General features: G+C 41.6%; 1 protein-coding gene across 3 annotated transcripts in view; it reads left to right on the top strand.

The window, feature by feature from the left end:
• ABR (ABR activator of RhoGEF and GTPase) overlaps window positions 1-17,159 on the top strand; it is a 370,766-nt gene that overhangs the window by 143,942 nt on the left and 209,665 nt on the right. For all 3 annotated transcript variants that reach the window (XM_089685740.1, XM_089685739.1, XM_089685741.1), the window contains one exon: window positions 2,774-2,878. In XM_089685740.1, the coding sequence (XP_089541866.1) occupies window positions 2,774-2,878 (105 nt within the window). The remainder of the gene's footprint in view (window positions 1-2,773; window positions 2,879-17,159) is intronic.

Below are 17,159 nucleotides of genomic sequence, written 5' to 3'. Positions count from 1 at the left end.
GAGCCACTGAGAGCCTGAGCCAGTTGCTCCCTTCTCCTCCACAGCCCAGCGAGGGCAGGGACGGGGGGAGTTTGGGGGGTCTCAGAGCAGATGCTGATGCTAACCAGTGAACATTGCCAGTGCTAGAGAGTTTGCTCAATTTATCTAATATCTCTTGAAACTATACTGAGCAGGATTTTAACAATGCTTCCAGGTGGTAGTATAGCCAGTGTGTGTTTTTGTTTTTTTTAATCTCTCGTTATTTTTGAATGATTACAGAGATATATGATTGAACATCCTGTAGACTTTAGTCTATTTGAAAATTCCTGGCCCTTTGAATCACAGGCTCTGGATTAGGCATTTCTGGGAATCCAGAACACCGATTAACTGGAAGGCTCTGCACAGCAGGGTAGACTGGCATACTGAGGTATTGCCAGAATGAAAAAAAACTAGGGCTGGCAGACATGCCTCTTCTAAGTGCTTTCAGTGCAGATTTAAAGCAGAGATCCAGCATCCCAAGGATCGTATTGCCCAGTTTGTGATCCAAGTCCGTAAATGGGGAGAAGACCTTGGTACTTTCTCTCTTAATTATTGTGAAAGTGGGGCCTTACTTCCCAGGAATAGCTGTGTGCTGTAATTCCTTCCAGAGCAAAAATGTTAACTTAGTGTCAGGCTGATAATTGACACACTGAGCTGCTGTCAGTAAAATTGTTTATAATGGATTTTGAGTTTCTGTCAAGATGGGCATTTATCCCTGGTGCATGAGGCTCTGACATTTAGCTGTGGCTGGAGGGCAACTCAGACTGCTTGCAAGCTGGGCACTTGTTGAGGGGCGCATGCTGCCTTGAATGTGCATAGTTTGACAGGCTGACAGCAGCCATATTGGAAGGTGCACCTGTGCCCTCTAGCCACAGCTAAATGACTGAGCCTCATGCACCAGGGCTAAATGCTGCAAAACTATGCACTATCCTAACAGTTAAAGAGTGGAGATCTGAATTATTTCAGATGCCTGATGGTGATTGGTTGTCTTTAAAGATGAGCTCCAGGGAACTTAAAAATTCTTACTAAAGTGGGGCTGCACCTGTATTGCAAGGGGTGACTTCTCGATTAAGTCTTGAAGGCATAAAAAAAGTAGGTCTGCTTACCCAGCCTTCCACTCCTGGCTTCCCTGTGCTGGTAGACTGGTCCCTGTCTTCTGCCCTGTGCTCTGGCTGCCCAAGGTCCTGACCACATCAAGACCGATGAAACGTTCTGTCCACTGCTGGAGCACTGGGGAGCAGAGGATCAGGTAAGTAAAATTGCTTTTACCATCCCCTAGACATAAACAAGCATTTTCAGGGAGTTCAGTATTTCTCTTTCTGCTACTTGAATTTGTGACAGATGGAATTTAACTTGACTGGTAAGTGTCATGATGTGTAGATAAACCAAAGCTGACATGGCCTATATAAGCCAATGGCTTATGCAGAGAATGGGTGATTAGCTGGTTTGTTATAGAGCAGGCATGCCAGCTTCGTATGAAATAATGCCACTTTGTGCCAGAACAAAACCTCCTTTCCAGAGAGCAGCCACCATTCCTTTTATTCTGCTGTCTTTCCCTTTCGTTGACCCTACACCTCTCTGAAAGTGCATATATGAACAAGGACTCTCTTGTAGCAAGAACATGATGGGAATGTCCTTTCCTAAATCCCACAATGCTCTGGTCGATGCCAAAGTGTCCTGTTAGCAGACCTGAGCATTGCTGTGCAAGAGATGGGGGGCCTCCAGTGTGTGATAGTCAGTAGACGTGTTGCTTTGATATTCATAGGGGATAAATGGAGGATCCATTTTCAGATGGAGCTACTTATTGGCCAGGTCTTCCTAAATATCCGTTCCATAAGCTGATTAGGCAGAAATCTCCAGCATATAGTCACATGACCAAGACAATGACAAGCTGACATCAGTTAGGAACTTTTTGCCATTGTGATGGTGTACAGTACTGTTTATCTCTGTAAATAGTACAAAAAAAAACCTTCATGGCAAACGTAGGCAGAAAACATATTGGGGCAACTCCAGTACACTCATGAAGTATTTATCTGTGCACACGAGGTGCATTCTCCCCTTGAGGGTTAGGGACTAATGTGAATGTACAATATATATGTAAAGCGCTGCGTAAGGTGACAGCGCTATATAAGTACCTGAAATAAATAAATCTCATCATTAACTAATTTGTCATCAAAAGCTAAAGGAATTGAGGGGCAGTAACCTTCTGCAACCTACTGCAACCAGTGGGAATTTCTGCTTCCAGCAGTTAATGGTGCTCATACATGGTCTGATGTTTGTACAAGAAATATTTTTTAGGCCTTCTCTGCCAAAAATTGTTCTGTGTATATAAATAGAGACTGATGCTTCTCTTGTCTTTGGAATGTTCGTTGGTGGATAGTGTTATTGGTCACATGTGATCTGTTGTATCAGGCACGATAATCTTCAGACTGTATTCTGCTGATTATGAAATGAGCTATTTATGTTAAAAGTCTGTACCGTTGACCCTGAACCAGGAAAAGAGGATTATACATTATACTCATTACTTTTCGGTTGAAAAACATTTACTGGCATCACCATTATTTTATTCAATTCCATATATATACTGTATATAGATTTTAATTATCTCATTGCCTTTATTATTCTATGATTGGTACCTAATCATGTCTGTATTATAGTAAACTTTTTATCACTGCAATGTCTTTAGTAAGTTTACATTTTGCAATAATCTTTACTCGCAGTAACAAGTTTGTTGGCATGTGTCTTTTGTTGACAGGGAGAAAGCGAGTCAGATAAAGGGCTGTTAATGAGAAAACTTGTCCTGTCTGGTGTTATGGCAAGTGAGGAGATCTATATAAACCAACTAGAAGCTCTGCTTTTGGTGAGTATGCAACTTTTTTTTGGCCATTACTTTTCTATAATAACTAGTGGTATTGTGTCGTGGACAGTGATGGTTTTCAATCACTGCAGCTCACAGGTACACGACTTTTGATAACTCTGTTCCAGAATTACCACAGAACATTTTATTGTTTCATTGGGCTTTGCTCTGCTCACAGTATGTATGCATATATGGGATGAATAATTGGAAAATATGCATAGTCAATGGATGAACAGGCTGAAGCCACCTCTCTGCCAGTTACAAGTCTACTAGTAAATCCAGCAAATATAAAGGTTGAAAGATGGTCATGCACTGAGCAGTTATGTGACACATGATGCCAACTAATCTGTGTGCAAGCTGAAAGTTCCCTCTGTATCCCATCCGTATCCACTGGGATGAAAAATTGGCGGGAGCCATTGGGATACAGAATGGGCTGAATCCATTGGGACACAGAATGGACTGAATCCATTGGGACACAGAATGGGCTGGAGCCATTGGGATAGAGAATGGGCTGGAGCCATTGGGATAGAGAATGGGCTGGAGCCATTGAGACGCAGAATTTATTTTATTTATTTATGTTACTTATATAGCGCCGTCCATTTTACGCAGCACTTTACATATATATTGTACATTCACATCAGTCCCTAACCCTCAGGGGGTATACAATCTAAGATCCCTAACTCACATTCATACATACATATACTAGGGCCAATTTAGGCAGGATCCAATTAATCTACCAGCATGTCTTTGGAGTGTGGGAGGAAACCGGAGTACACGGAGAAAAACCATGCAGGCACAGGGAGAACATGCAAACTCCAGGCAGGTGGTGCCGTGGCTGGGATTTGATTCAACGACCCTTGTACTGCCAGGCGGAAGTGCTAACCATTTAGCCACTGTGTTGCCCATAACGCAGAATGGGCTGGAGCCATTGGGACGCAGAATGGGCTGGAGCCATTGGGACGCAGAATGGGCTGGAGCCATTGGGACGCAGAATGGGCTGGAGCCATTGGGACGCAGAATGGGCTGGAGCCATTGTGATAAGGAATTAGGGTCGATGTGGGCCAACATCATCTATCAGTATATTCTCTTGTTCTCATAAATTCTTACTCCTGCCATATCAGGAAGCTCCAGACACAAAGAATGCATATTACAGATGTCTCTGTCTATGGGGGATTATGTAGTGCACGGCTCATGCTCATGGGGTTATTTGGTGGGGAAATGCAGTTGAATAATTGACGCTCAGAACATCTGAAGTGTTCAGCACTCAGAAGGGTTCCCAGCAGTAAGGGCACTTGCATTCTCGAGATCTATTGTCTGTATGAGGGACATGTTTGAACCCACTGCTGAACAGTGCTAGACTTAGAAATCCACAGATTAATTCTTGTTCGAACATGATATTTCAAAATTAACCAATAGTTACAGCGATCTTTAAAAGGCTCAATGCCTCTTTGATCCCGGACCCCAAACAACATTTTAGAGTTGAAGTGCTGAATTCCAACTTGTCATCAAGTCTCCATTAGGCTCGGCTTCTCTTTCTCTCTTAGTTCTGAAGGGAAATTGTAACCATGTCTGCTCTGCTTCAAGCTGGCCATTTATGGATTGAAATTAAGCTGGTTCAGCAGGGACTGACCGAATTTCGATCCATGTATGGGCAGGCTGATAGTATCCAAGTTGATCCATCAATCGACATGGATGCAACAAGCCTGTTGGGTTTTTCTGCATGTGATAACTGCCAGCAGTTATAGTTGCTAGCAGTAATCGTATTCTGGAAGGTTCCTGCCGGCAGAGTACAATAGTGCTATGGGTAAGATTTGCCCATCAACACTGACCGTGTTGATGGGGGAATCGGGTAATTTTATTTCCTTCCACCCATGGTGGAAGGAAAGAAAATCGCATCATCTATGGGCTGTTTCAGTCCTGTGAGTCACACCAGATGAAATGACAGACCTTGGTGCTACAGATAACAAGCAGACCCCACCCCACACATTTAGGGGAGACATATGCCCATTTGTGGCTACCCTAAACAGTGTGAGGCTTACATAAGCAATTCAATGGACTTGTGCCCAATCAGGTAGAATAGATTTTGGTAAGTTTAGTGAATCAGAAAAAAATGTGTTGTCATATGTCTTCAAGAAACCCTTTTTGAAAAAAAAAGTTGCCTGACTATTGCTAGCTTTGATATTTCCTAAGGCAGTGTGAAACAACCTAGAGCAAGCACACATTAAGAAAGCTAGAGAGTCAGCATGGCAACCAAGACACTAGCATTTCCAGTTGAATATGTCATTAATGGCATCTTCTACCTTTCCCTCATGACACGTTTGCATTCAGTCTACCAAGGCCAGCAGATATTCCAGATGAGCTACTGCATATTGTAGCGATTAACCCCTTTCCCTTCAATTTATTATTGAGAATTTCGAGACCTAAATTGCATAAACAGAATGTACAGAGTTGGTAGTCAACATTTCACATAAAGGTCATAATAGATGACATACCTGAAATCACTAATACCTTTCATTGGATCATCTTAAGAAAAGAAACTGAGCTGTTTCTATGTGATCTGACACCCAAGCATTTCAAAGCACTTTTGTTGGACATGATCACTTTTATTCAATTATCCATGAGGACACTTGTAGCATGTGGGTAATGCAGAGACAAATACACTCACAAAACAGTTCTCCTCTGGGATTCTTTGTGCCTTTGGCTTGCTCCAGCATAAATCATGAAGTTTGGTTTGAGTGAAGTGCACCTCTTCCCATGTAGTCTGTCATTTATCATTCCTGTGCGTGTTGTATGGCGGACCTTTCGGTTTCGTCTCATTCTTTCCTCTAGTGTATTTTTGTTCTGCTTTCTACACTTCCTCATCACACAGAACACACATGATGACATCTTCCAAGAAAGGGAATTGGAAACTCAACACCTGGCTGTCTTATTGTAAAGAGCAATGCCAGGCAAGAAGTGAAACCATTTAATGAATATTTGTATTGTTATCCAGGGAACTACTATGCTACAGCCAGGATATTTTACCTTGAAACTTCACCCCAGCCAAGCAGCTAAATACAAAGATGCAATGAGTGAACTTTACCTAGCTAACAAGTTACCATAAATACCTTAGAAATATTACTCTCATTCCTGTGCTTGCAGTGATACCCAATGGAGTTGATTCACCAAAACTGGAGTGTGCAGCTTTGCAAAGAAACCAATCAGCTTCCAGATTTTTGTCAAAGCTTAACTAAACAAGCTAAAGTTAGAAGCTGATTGGCTACCATGCACAGCTGCACCAGATTTTGTACTCTCCAGTGTTAGTGAATCAACCCCAAAAAGTGTTATACAATTGCTGTTTCCAATATCCTCGGTGCGTGCATATGTGCACACATACACAAAAAAAAAATGTTTAAATTTATTTTATTTGATTAAATTTTTTTACGTTATTACTATCACAAAGAGGCTCACAAGCCCTTATGTGATAGTATATTTTATATGACAGGTCCTCTTTATGAAGGTATACTAAACCACAGTGTCTCTGTCAAAGATTCGGATATGACCATTGATGTGTGGACTGACACAGGGAATAGCAGACTGCAAGAATGATGTAATATTATAATTTATTAAGAGCTTACACCAATACACAGAAACGCACCGTGCAACCAAAAACCAAACCTTAAACTAATAACTAGATGCTCAAGAACACAGGCGTAGACAGAGCTGGAGAAGTAGAATGGTCAGGCAGGCCGGGTCAGGATCAATTGGGCGGATAAGGTACAAAAGGAGCAGGCAGGAGAATGGTCAGGAATAGCCGAGGTCGGTGCAGGCGGAATTCTGTCAGAGTCAAGCAGGGGAATCAGGCAGGTAGACAACAGGATGCAGATACAGGGGCTCATGGGAAAACACCAAGGCACTGATTGCAGGCCTGGTACTGCTTAAATACACCTCCTGCAATCAGCCTCAGGTGATGGCTTGATTGCAGGAGTGAGATCCTGGCTGCTGAAAGCACCCGCTGGCAAGCACCGGTACTGCAGCCCACACGGCAGATGAGCCCCAGCACCACCAGCGGTGAGTCCTTTCCTGACAGTCTCCCCTGCACTGCTTGCAAACAAACTGAGTACAGACAGTACTGGCTTTGGTTACTTTTCTGCCTGCTAATATCCAGAATCTGACAGCCGCTAACCTGAAAGTGGGAATATCAGTGAACAGATATTTGCTGATCCTCTATCCAACCTGCAATCCCGAAACAGGGTCTCTTTAGCATTCGCCTTGAGGGTTGCTTGGGATACTGTGTAGAAACAGTTACCCCAAGTAATACTAAGGAGGCTGATAATGCCTAACTAGCGCCGTTTTGTATTGATTATGGATAGAGTTAAGTAGAGATAAAAATGTCAGTCTTTTATTCCTCTCTGTGATTTCATTAAAAAGATTTTCCCTCTCTTCCTGTCCCAGACAGCAGTAATATATTGTCATAATTCCCCACACTACTATAAGTGTTAGTTTTTTCCTGTGTAGGCATTGTAGGAACCTTATATTGTGCAGATGTACACCAGGAGAAGCTCAAGCGGCATCTTGAAGTCTGAGCCTTTTTTGTCTTAATTTGCACCTTCCCCCGCCTAGGATAATCTGAGGAGGAGGAGCGGCCACCCAGCAGTCCTTGCAGTACAAGGAATATAGGAAACTAAAAAAACCATGTTATTTTTTTTCTACTAAAAGGGATGTAATTAGTATAGTTTTGTTGGCCATTTTCACAAGTAGTACTTAGCAGAGTTGCTCCTTAAAAGTGGTTTTATAATTTCAGGATTTTCGTCTTTTCATTATCTATATCCCTGCTAGCTGTTGCCATGGCAATGTGCCAGAGTGGGCGGTTCTGAGCTGCTGCGCTTATTGTGAAGACAGCTGTGTAACAGCTATAGATCTGTAATAACAATATTGTCATGTGACTGCTATTAAAGATCCCTCTATTATAGAGAGGCAATAACCCAACCATCTTCCAAGAAATATGGCAACGTGTGTTGTGCAACCTTCAAATTATCATCTTAAATTAAAGGAAGCAGCACTTGCACATTAATCATGTTCCTTTCCAACAGTCCTCTGTGTCAGCTCTGTTGTTAAATTTGGTTCTGTGCCGTGTACAATGGATGCACTGAAGTAATACCGGAAGAAGGTATATTTATAGTAACTGGCAGGATACATTTACTTAGAAACCTTGATAAGGCTGCTTGAAAAATGTAAATGCTAAACTGAAATGTGGAATAGGAAGTTTACACTCTTGTCATGGAAAATCTGGGCTTAGGAAATATAAACTTCCCTTATAACTTTTTAGAAAAAAATGTTGGGGCATATAAGGTATACCACCTAACCACAGAATAATCCATCATCTATCTCAACCTTTCTCAATCTTTTCAACACAGAGGCACCCTTAAAATAACCTTCCAGTTGCAGGGAACCCCTGCTAAAAAATTATTATAGCTATAATTTACAGAGGTTGGACAAAAGTATGGAAACACCAGGTAAAAAAACAAAATCATTACCGAATATGGTGTTGGACAACCTTTGGCATCCAAGATAGCCTGAATTTCCCTGGGAATTGACACATATAAGTCTTGTACGGTGGATAATGGAATCTGATAGCACTCTTCACACAAAAATCATTACAGCTCTCACAGAGATGCCGGAGGTGGAAAACGTGCCTGAACCTTGTTCTCCAAAATTGACAATAGTGGTTCTATGATTTTGAGGTCTGGTCACTGCAGGGCCCAAGGAAGGTGCAAGACTTCGATTTGACAACACCAGCTGTGTGAATTGGAGCATAATCATATTGGTAAATGGCACTGTCTTAGGGAAATAATGTCCATGGGGTGCACATGGTTTGCCAAAATTTGTACATTCGCTGGTAGTGACTCTACCTTTCAAGGTGATGATGGGGCCTGCAGAATACAAAGATATGGATGGTCAAAAGATTGAGCCACCACCATCCTTTACCGTTGGCACAAGACAGTCCTTGGCAGTGTTTGCCAGACGTGAACACGTCTGGTGGTTGGGAACAGTGTGAAGCTTAATTCATCTGACCTTATTACGGTCTTCCATTGATCGGTAGTCCATGATTTATGGGTGTTGCATCACTCTCTTCTTCTGAGCATTAATATTGGTCACTAGTGGTTTGGCAATTGCAGATCTCCCATAAATGTTTTGCTTATGGAGTTCCCTTCGCACAGCATTTGTGAACACTTTGCGATGGAAGACTGAGATTGAGCTCTGCAGTCGTTTGCAGCAGTTGTTTTCTTAACTTGGCGCTAAATCCTGTGCAATCTCCTTTTGTCTCTTTCAGTCAGTTGACCATGTCTAATCAGACGACTTTTTCTCAGAAACAGTAAATGCCATCATAACCTTTGATGCTGTACCTCGCAACACAGCAAATAAATTGGCAACTTAAGTCACAGAGGCACCATCTAAGCAAGCAGCAACAATTTGCCTTCTTTGAAGCTCAGTAAGCTCTGACATGACTCCGTGTTACTAGGAGTGCACAGAGTGAACGACGAAAGTGAGGCTTATTCCCACCTGTTAGCTAGGTGCCTCATCACACGCGGAAGCAAAAGAATGTTCTATCACTTCCACTTTCAATGTGAAACATGTCATCAGTTTCACATCTGCAAATCACATTTTTTTCCAATCCCTGTAGATACATTAGTGATCGCATTGTAAGTGGGAGCGGGTACCTGTCAAATTTGGGTACCGCCCCTGGGAACGGGGGACAAAGCCTTTAAAGCAGAACCCTGCTTTAAGTCTCACAACTGGATGGATAAATACACAAATGCTTTGACAGGTAAAACAGCTCTGATATGTATTATTTAATCGGTGTATCTAGCTGTTTGCCCGGAGTAGAGCTTTAATTGTATTGTGAATTAATTTGAGTTTTGTCCAAGCTTCCCTTTCTGAACTGGAATTCTACCCTCACTCTGTATTTTTCTGTCTGCCATCGATTAAGTCTAGAAAACTTCTCAACTGATCTTGTCAGCACATCTGACTCACTGAGAGCATCCTGCCTCTGTAGGATTCTATATAATCTGTCATTCTCAAAGGTTGAGTTCAGATGTAGTAAGATGTTTAATTTGCTGAAGTCAGCAGATGCATTGTGCTCATTCTTTTAGTACATAGGACAAAGAACTAAGGTGAGGATAGATGAGAGACATAGGAAATACAGTTATTATCTTCAAAGTCAATCAGCTCCAACCTAAAGCTTTTCTTTATACTGGAGGGAATATTGGACAGTTTACATTGAGAAACAAAGTCAAGGGCTGATGTTTGGTGAATAAAGTCTATATTTGCATATCTGAGCATCCAGGTTGTTGGTGAGTCTCTGGGCACTTAAGACCCTAAAAGGTTTGTGTAGGCTCCTGAGGGTGAATGTAGGTTTAGAGAGCTTAGTTGCAGGAAAGGGTTACCTTAACCTCTCAGTATTTCTGCCCATTTTTGCATTGTGAGAGGAAACCTTGGAAGAACACAGAAAAAGAATATATAAATGTCATCCAAAAAGTGGCTTGGTGGGAATAAAACCCACTTCTTTAGTGATGAAGACACCAAAACAATGCATTACTTGTGTAAGGCAGAAAAAACGCAGAAAAACGTTACTGTATGTACTATTTATGAAACATTTAAACTAGAAGTTTGGCCTTTTTTTTCCCTTCAAATTATACTTACCTAGGTGAATGCAGCATCGGTCCCCTGCCGGCTCTAGGTGTGACAACTCAGCCGGCATCAGAACTCAACTCACTAGAGTGTTGGGCTGTGGAGGGGGAGGGAGCGGCTGGCTCAGGCTCTCAGCACATCACTGAGAGGCTGATCAGGTGCCGCTCCATACTCTGGGGTGGTTTCCGTCGGGATCTTTCCCCAGCCTGGACTGGCTGAGTGACGTCAGCCGACAGCGGACTTCAGCCTGCTGTCAGCGGAAAATGGGTCACAGGCAGGGGCGGACTGACAACTCATGGGGCCCCTGGGCAGTAGGAAATCATGGGGCCCCTGTGTCCTTGCCCACACTCAAACCACACCCAAAAAAGCCTATGAAAGGTATCAGGGGCATCTCATGGGGCCCCCTACTGACCCCGGGCCCTCGGGCAGCGCCTGAGTGCCTAAATGGTCAGTCCGCCTCTGGTCACAGGAGTGCAGAATGAACTGCACTCCTGTGATCCACAAGAGAAGTAGAACCATAAGAGCATTTGCTGATTTTCTTTAATATGACAGAATGTGTATTCTGTGTATTCAAAAAATAATACGTAAATATCCTTCTGAAAACTTAAATCTTTTATGTAGGGGCAGGCTGTAATTGTATTTTAAATCAATAGAGTAAGCAAACCACTTCAAATTAATGTTTTTTGCAATAAAGTTTTGTTGAAGATATATAGAATCACTATAGTACAATAGGTTCAAATGAAAGGCAAGTCAACTGTGTATGTATGTATAAATATATATACACTGCTCAAAAAAATGAAAGGAACAATTTTTAATCAGAGTATAGCATTAAGTCAGTTAAACTCCTGGGATATTGATCTGGTCAGTTAAGTAGCAGAGGGGGTTGTTAATCAGTTTCAGCTGCTTTGGTGTTAATGAAATTAACAACAAGTGCACTAGATGGGCAACAATGAGACAACCCCCAAAACAGGAATGGTTTTACAGGTGTAGGCCACTGACATTTTTTTCCCTACCCATCTTTTATGACTGTTTTTCACTAGTTCTGCATTTGGCTAGGGTCAGTGTCACTACTAGTAGCATGAGGTGATGCCTGCACCCTACAGAAGTTGCACAGGCAGTCTAACGCCTCCAGGATGGCTCATCAATACGTGCCATTGCCAGATGGTTTGCTGTGTCTCCTAGCACTCAAGAGAGACGTCTCAAGAGCATGGAGGAGATTCCAGGAGACAGTAAGTTACTCTAGGAGAGCTTGACAGGGCTGTATAAGGTCCTTAACTCATCAGCAGGACCAGTGTCTGCTCCTTTGTGCAAGGAAGAACAGGATGAGCACTGCCAGAGCCCTACAAAATTACCTCCAGCAGGTCACTGGTGTGAATGTCTCTGACCAAACAATCCTAAACAGACTTCATGAGGGTGGCCTGAGGGCCCGACGTCCTCTAGTGGGCCCTGTGCTCACTGCATGGCACCATAGAGCCTGATTGGCATTTGCCATTGAACACCAGGATTGACAGGTCCGCCACTGGTGCCCTGTGTTTTTCACAGATGAGAGCAGGTTCACCCTGAGCACATGTGGCAGACGTGAAAAGGTCTGGAGAAGCTGTGGAGAAGGTTATGCTGCCGGTAATATCATTCAGCATGACCGTTTTGATGGTGAGGGGGTATATCTGTGGAGGGACGCACAGACCTCTACCGGCTAGACAATGGCACCCTAACTGCCATTAGGTATCGGTATTACATTCTTGGACCCATTGTCAGACCCTATGCTGGTGCAGTGGGTACAAGCAAGTGGGGGCCATACAAACTACTGAGTGCCATTTTGAGTTGCAGTCCTCTGTAGGTTGATCATTTTCATTTCCATCAAACGATGGGGCATCCTTACATTCCTAACACATTACCCAGTCTATATTAGTATAGATATCCAGCGTGATATTTTCCCCATTGAGATCTGATGTGTTTTCAAAGTGTTCTTTTAATTTTTTTGAGCAGTGTATACGTGTGTGTGTGTGTGTGTGTGTGTATATATATGTGTATGTATACAGTGGGGATCGAAAGTATTGGCACCCTAGCTAAAAATTTGTATTAATGTGCATAAAGAAGCCAAGGAAAGATGGAAAAATCTCCAAAAGGCATCAAATTACAGATTAGACATTCTTATAATATGTCAACAAAAGTTAGATTTTATTTCCATCATTTACACTTTCAAAATAACAGAAAACAAAAAAATGGCGTCTGCAAAAGTTTGGGCACCCTGCAGAGTAAATATCTTGTACTGCCCCCTTTGACAAGTATCACAGCTTGTAAACGCTTTTTGTAGCCAGCCAAGAGTCTTTCAATTCTTGTTTGAGGTATCTTTGCCCATTCTTCCTTACAAAAGTCTTCCAGTTGTTTGAGATTTCTGGGCTGTCTGTCACGCACTGCTCTTTTAAGGTCTATCCATAGATTTTCAATTATGTTGAGGTCAGGAGATTGTGAAGGCCATGGCAAAACCTTCAGTTTACGCCTCTTGATGTAATCCCCCGTGGATTTCGAGGTGGGTTTAGGATCATTATCCATTTGTAGAAGCCATCCTCTCTTTAACTTCAGCTTTTTCACAGATGGCATCAAGTTACCATCCAAAATTTGCTGAAATTTTATTGAATCCATTTTTCTTTCTACTTGTGAGATGTTCCCTGTGCCACTGGCTGCAACACAACCCCAAAGCATGATTGATCCAACCCCATGCTTAACAGTTGGACAGAGGTTCTTTTCATTAAATTCTGTGCCCCTTCTTCTCCAAACGTACCTTTGCTCATTCCGGCCAAAAAGTTCAATTTTAACCTCATCGGTCCACAGAACTTGTTTCCAAAATGCCTCAGGCTTGTCTATATGTTCATTTGCAAAGTTCAAACGATGATTTTTGTGGTGAGGACGTAGAAGAGGTTTTCTTCTGATGACTCTTCCATGAAGACCATATTTGTACAAGTATCTCTTTATAGTGGAATAGTGTACCACAACTCCAGTGTCTGCCAGATCTTTCTGGAGGGATCGTGCAGTCAAATGTGGGTTTTGAATTGTTTTTCTCACAATCCTGCGAGCTGTTCTGTCTGATATTTTTCTTGGTCTTCCAGATCTTGCTTTAACTTCCACTGTTCCTGATGACTGCCATTTCTTAATTACATTCCGAACAGAGGATATTGACATCTGAAAACTCTTTGCTATCTTCTTATAGCCTTCTCCAGCTTTGTGAGCGTCAACTATTTTCAGTTTCAGTTTTCTAGACAACTGCTTAGAAGAACCCATGGTGCTGATTGTTGGGGCAAGGTCAGATGAGTCTGTGCATTTAAAACCTTTGAGATTGACATCACCTGGTCTTCCCAGACGATGATTGAGAACAATCCATGACACTGGCAGGTCTCAGCTTTGCAAAGGGGGCAGTGCATGCTATAAATTCTGCAGGGTGCCCAAACTTTTGCAGACGCCATTTTTTTGTTTTCTGTTATTTTGAAAGTGTAAATGATGGAAATAAAATCTAACTTTTGTTGACATATTATAAGAATGTCTAATCTGTAATTTGTTGCCTTTTGGAGATTTTTCCATCTTTCCTTGGCTTCTTTATGCACATTAATACAAATTTTTAGCTGGGGTGCCCAAACTTTCGATCCCCACTGTATGTATATGTATATATATATATATATATATGTGTGTGTGTGTGTGTGTGTGTGTGTGTATGTATGTATGTATGTATGTATATATATATATATATATATATATATATATATATATATAAAACTAACCAAATGTGCTTCTTTACCTAACATTGTCAGTCTGAAATAGCAGAGTAGGGGGACTGTCAGGATCACCAGGTGTTTCATACACACAAAACAATACAAAGAGAACAAGGTACTTTAATACTAGTACATGGTACAACAGACACATACCAGGGATATTAAATGTTGGGGTAACATATTTAATTCAAAGCTTTATCCAAGAGAATACATGCAAGGCTAATTTTGCTTACTCTCTCATTACTACTGCTCTCTCTTCTCACTGATACTGTTTTTTCTCTCTCTCTCTCATTACTACTGCTCTCACTCATTTACTATTGCTCGCTCTTCTCATTACTACTGTTCTCTCTTATTCTGGGTACCAATTTGTATGCAGTCATGAACATTGGCTGTTATATGACTAAGCAGTGCTCACTCTACCTATGGACAGGCATGCATTCTTTTGGCTATAGATTGAAATTACAGTGTAGCATGTATTCTTGTATTATGCTTGATGTGATATGACATACGGTACTTGGTATTTGGACCTATTGTGCTGTAGTGCTTCTGTTTATGTTGAGTACAACCTTATTGCAAAAGCATTCTTTGTATTTTGTGTGTTTGCTTCATATAGTTACAATTTGTGTGTTAGGTTGAGGTGATTTTAGCTGTATTAGTGCATTTGCGACAGAAACAATTGAGTACTGACGTGATACTTTTTTTCTTTGCACTAACATACAATTTTGAGGACAAGCTTTTGGGGAATGTCCCCTTCTTCAAGGTCCAGGCAGTACTACTTCACAAAGTTTTAGCAGAATGTTAGAAGAGATGTGGGGGATGAAAAAAAAAAAAGACTAGAGATAAGACATGGCAAAAGCAAAGACTGGGGGGGGGGGGGTGAAACAACACTCACAGGGAGTCATAAAACTTTTGGATGATGATTGAGGAATCCCATGTCCAAATTAAGGCCGTTATCTCTTGTTTCAAATAGAATTATCATTTTTCATTCCTGAATGGATTTGAAATTTCCTTTAAGAACTAAAATATTGAGGTGTCCCATAGTGTGGCCTGGTTGTGCGAAATGGTGTCCTACAGGTGTGCAGAGGTCATCTTCTTTATGTTCCTTGATGGTATGTCTGTGCAAATTCATTCTTGTTTACAACTTCTGTCCTGTTTCGCCAACATAATCAATCCCCCCCCAGTCTTTGCTGTGTGTTAGGTTGAATCACTATTAGGGTTTTTAAAGTTGAACTGTAGGGAAAATATTAAAAATTGCCACATTTCTAGGGGTAAATGCTTGTTTATGCTAAGAGTACCTGTACAAGGACTTTTTTTAGTACATGATACACTGCTGCCCTCGCAGCGGACGCTTAAATCTTCTCCCTTACGCACCAGTCAGGCAGCAATCCCTTGGTGTTCTCACAAAGAATGTAGGACTGTTGGCCCTGCATTGTACTTGATGATGTCACAATACCAGTGACCATCAGAGTCTTGGATAGAAGCTGTAGAACCCAGCATTGAGTTATTCCCTGGGATCAGGTAAGTAGAAATCCTTGCTCTGCATACCTTAGGCATAGATGAGCATTTATCCCTTGCAGTGTGGGGGAGAGCTTAAGCACTCTAAAAGCACATTTAAAAAAAAAAAAATGTGATGGTATTAGTAGTGTGAAGACTTTATTGCAGTCTGTAATTGTACCGAGGCCCAGCACACATGGAGGTTTACATCATGGCACACTGAAATGGGCTAAGCAAGGTGGTTTTAAATTCTGGTCTTTCTCTCAGAATATCACAATATTCTCATTCTGAGAGATTGCCATTTAAAGATTATTAGAAGTCAGCATGTATAGTACAGTGTTTATGCATCCATCCACCCTCCCGTCTGTCCAGATGCCATGTGATGTCACATTTATTTTTAAAGCAATGTGGTAATGAAGGGAGTTTCAGAGTCTGGTGAACAAGTCCCGCTACCACTCATACTTCACAGTTAACTATCAGAATGTGGAAGCTCAGTGTTACTTTTGACAGGTTCAGGGGGTACCCCTGCCTGTCAAATTGCATCTAACATAACAGTAAGATTTTAGTAAATAGCTCATTGTGTGCAGAGCATGAAGTGTGAAGGCATACACTGGGTTTGATATCCACTGCAGATTAGACTTGTATCCACATATCAGTTTACTGAAACCAGTCTCCTTTAGCTATTTTATTTTTATTTTTTTAAGTTTTATTCAGTTTGCAAGTACCAAAGTATACTAAGAGAGAGGTTACAACCAGATGGCCCCTAAAAATGTCCTAATGACATAGATCTAAATTATTTTTTTAATATCCTTTTTCTGATTTTCTGCCTAACACAAGACATTCAGGAGAGGAAAACTTACTGGGCTTGTAGTTCCACAAAACTGGCAACTCTCCTCTTTGTCTCTGTATGTGGTATTAACATGGTTTCTATCCATGAAATGTTTTCCCTGGGCCCACCAGTGACTTAAAATGTCCCTGTGTACATGGTTTATACAATATCCGTCATATTGAGCCTTTCAGAGCATCAGAACTACTCATTAAAAATTGTTCACCTTGTTGGAAATTCCCTCTGCATCTGATTACTGATTATTCTCAGTTCTTCAGAGAAATAAGTCTGAAGCTCTAGCCATCATTGTTCTGCATTCTTACAGTCACTTTCAATAGGAGAAAGATTGTGGCTGGTGGTATTGACCTAGGTCATAAAATTCTCTCATCTGCCTATCTGTAGCCAAGCACTGTACAGTTACTGCAAACTAAGGATAGTCGATAGCATAGTAGACAGTTGTGGGGTTCAGTTCTTCTGGTCAAAAGACCGGTTCCTTCAGTATAAAGACCAACATTTGAGATGTCTTTCG

Source organism: Staurois parvus, unplaced genomic scaffold (genome assembly GCF_062004578.1).
Source record: "Staurois parvus isolate SC_StPar_1 unplaced genomic scaffold, SC_StPar_1.0 ptg000382l, whole genome shotgun sequence".
Taxonomy (NCBI): Eukaryota; Metazoa; Chordata; class Amphibia; order Anura; family Ranidae; genus Staurois; species Staurois parvus.
This window is presented reverse-complemented; position numbering and strand designations above follow the sequence as displayed.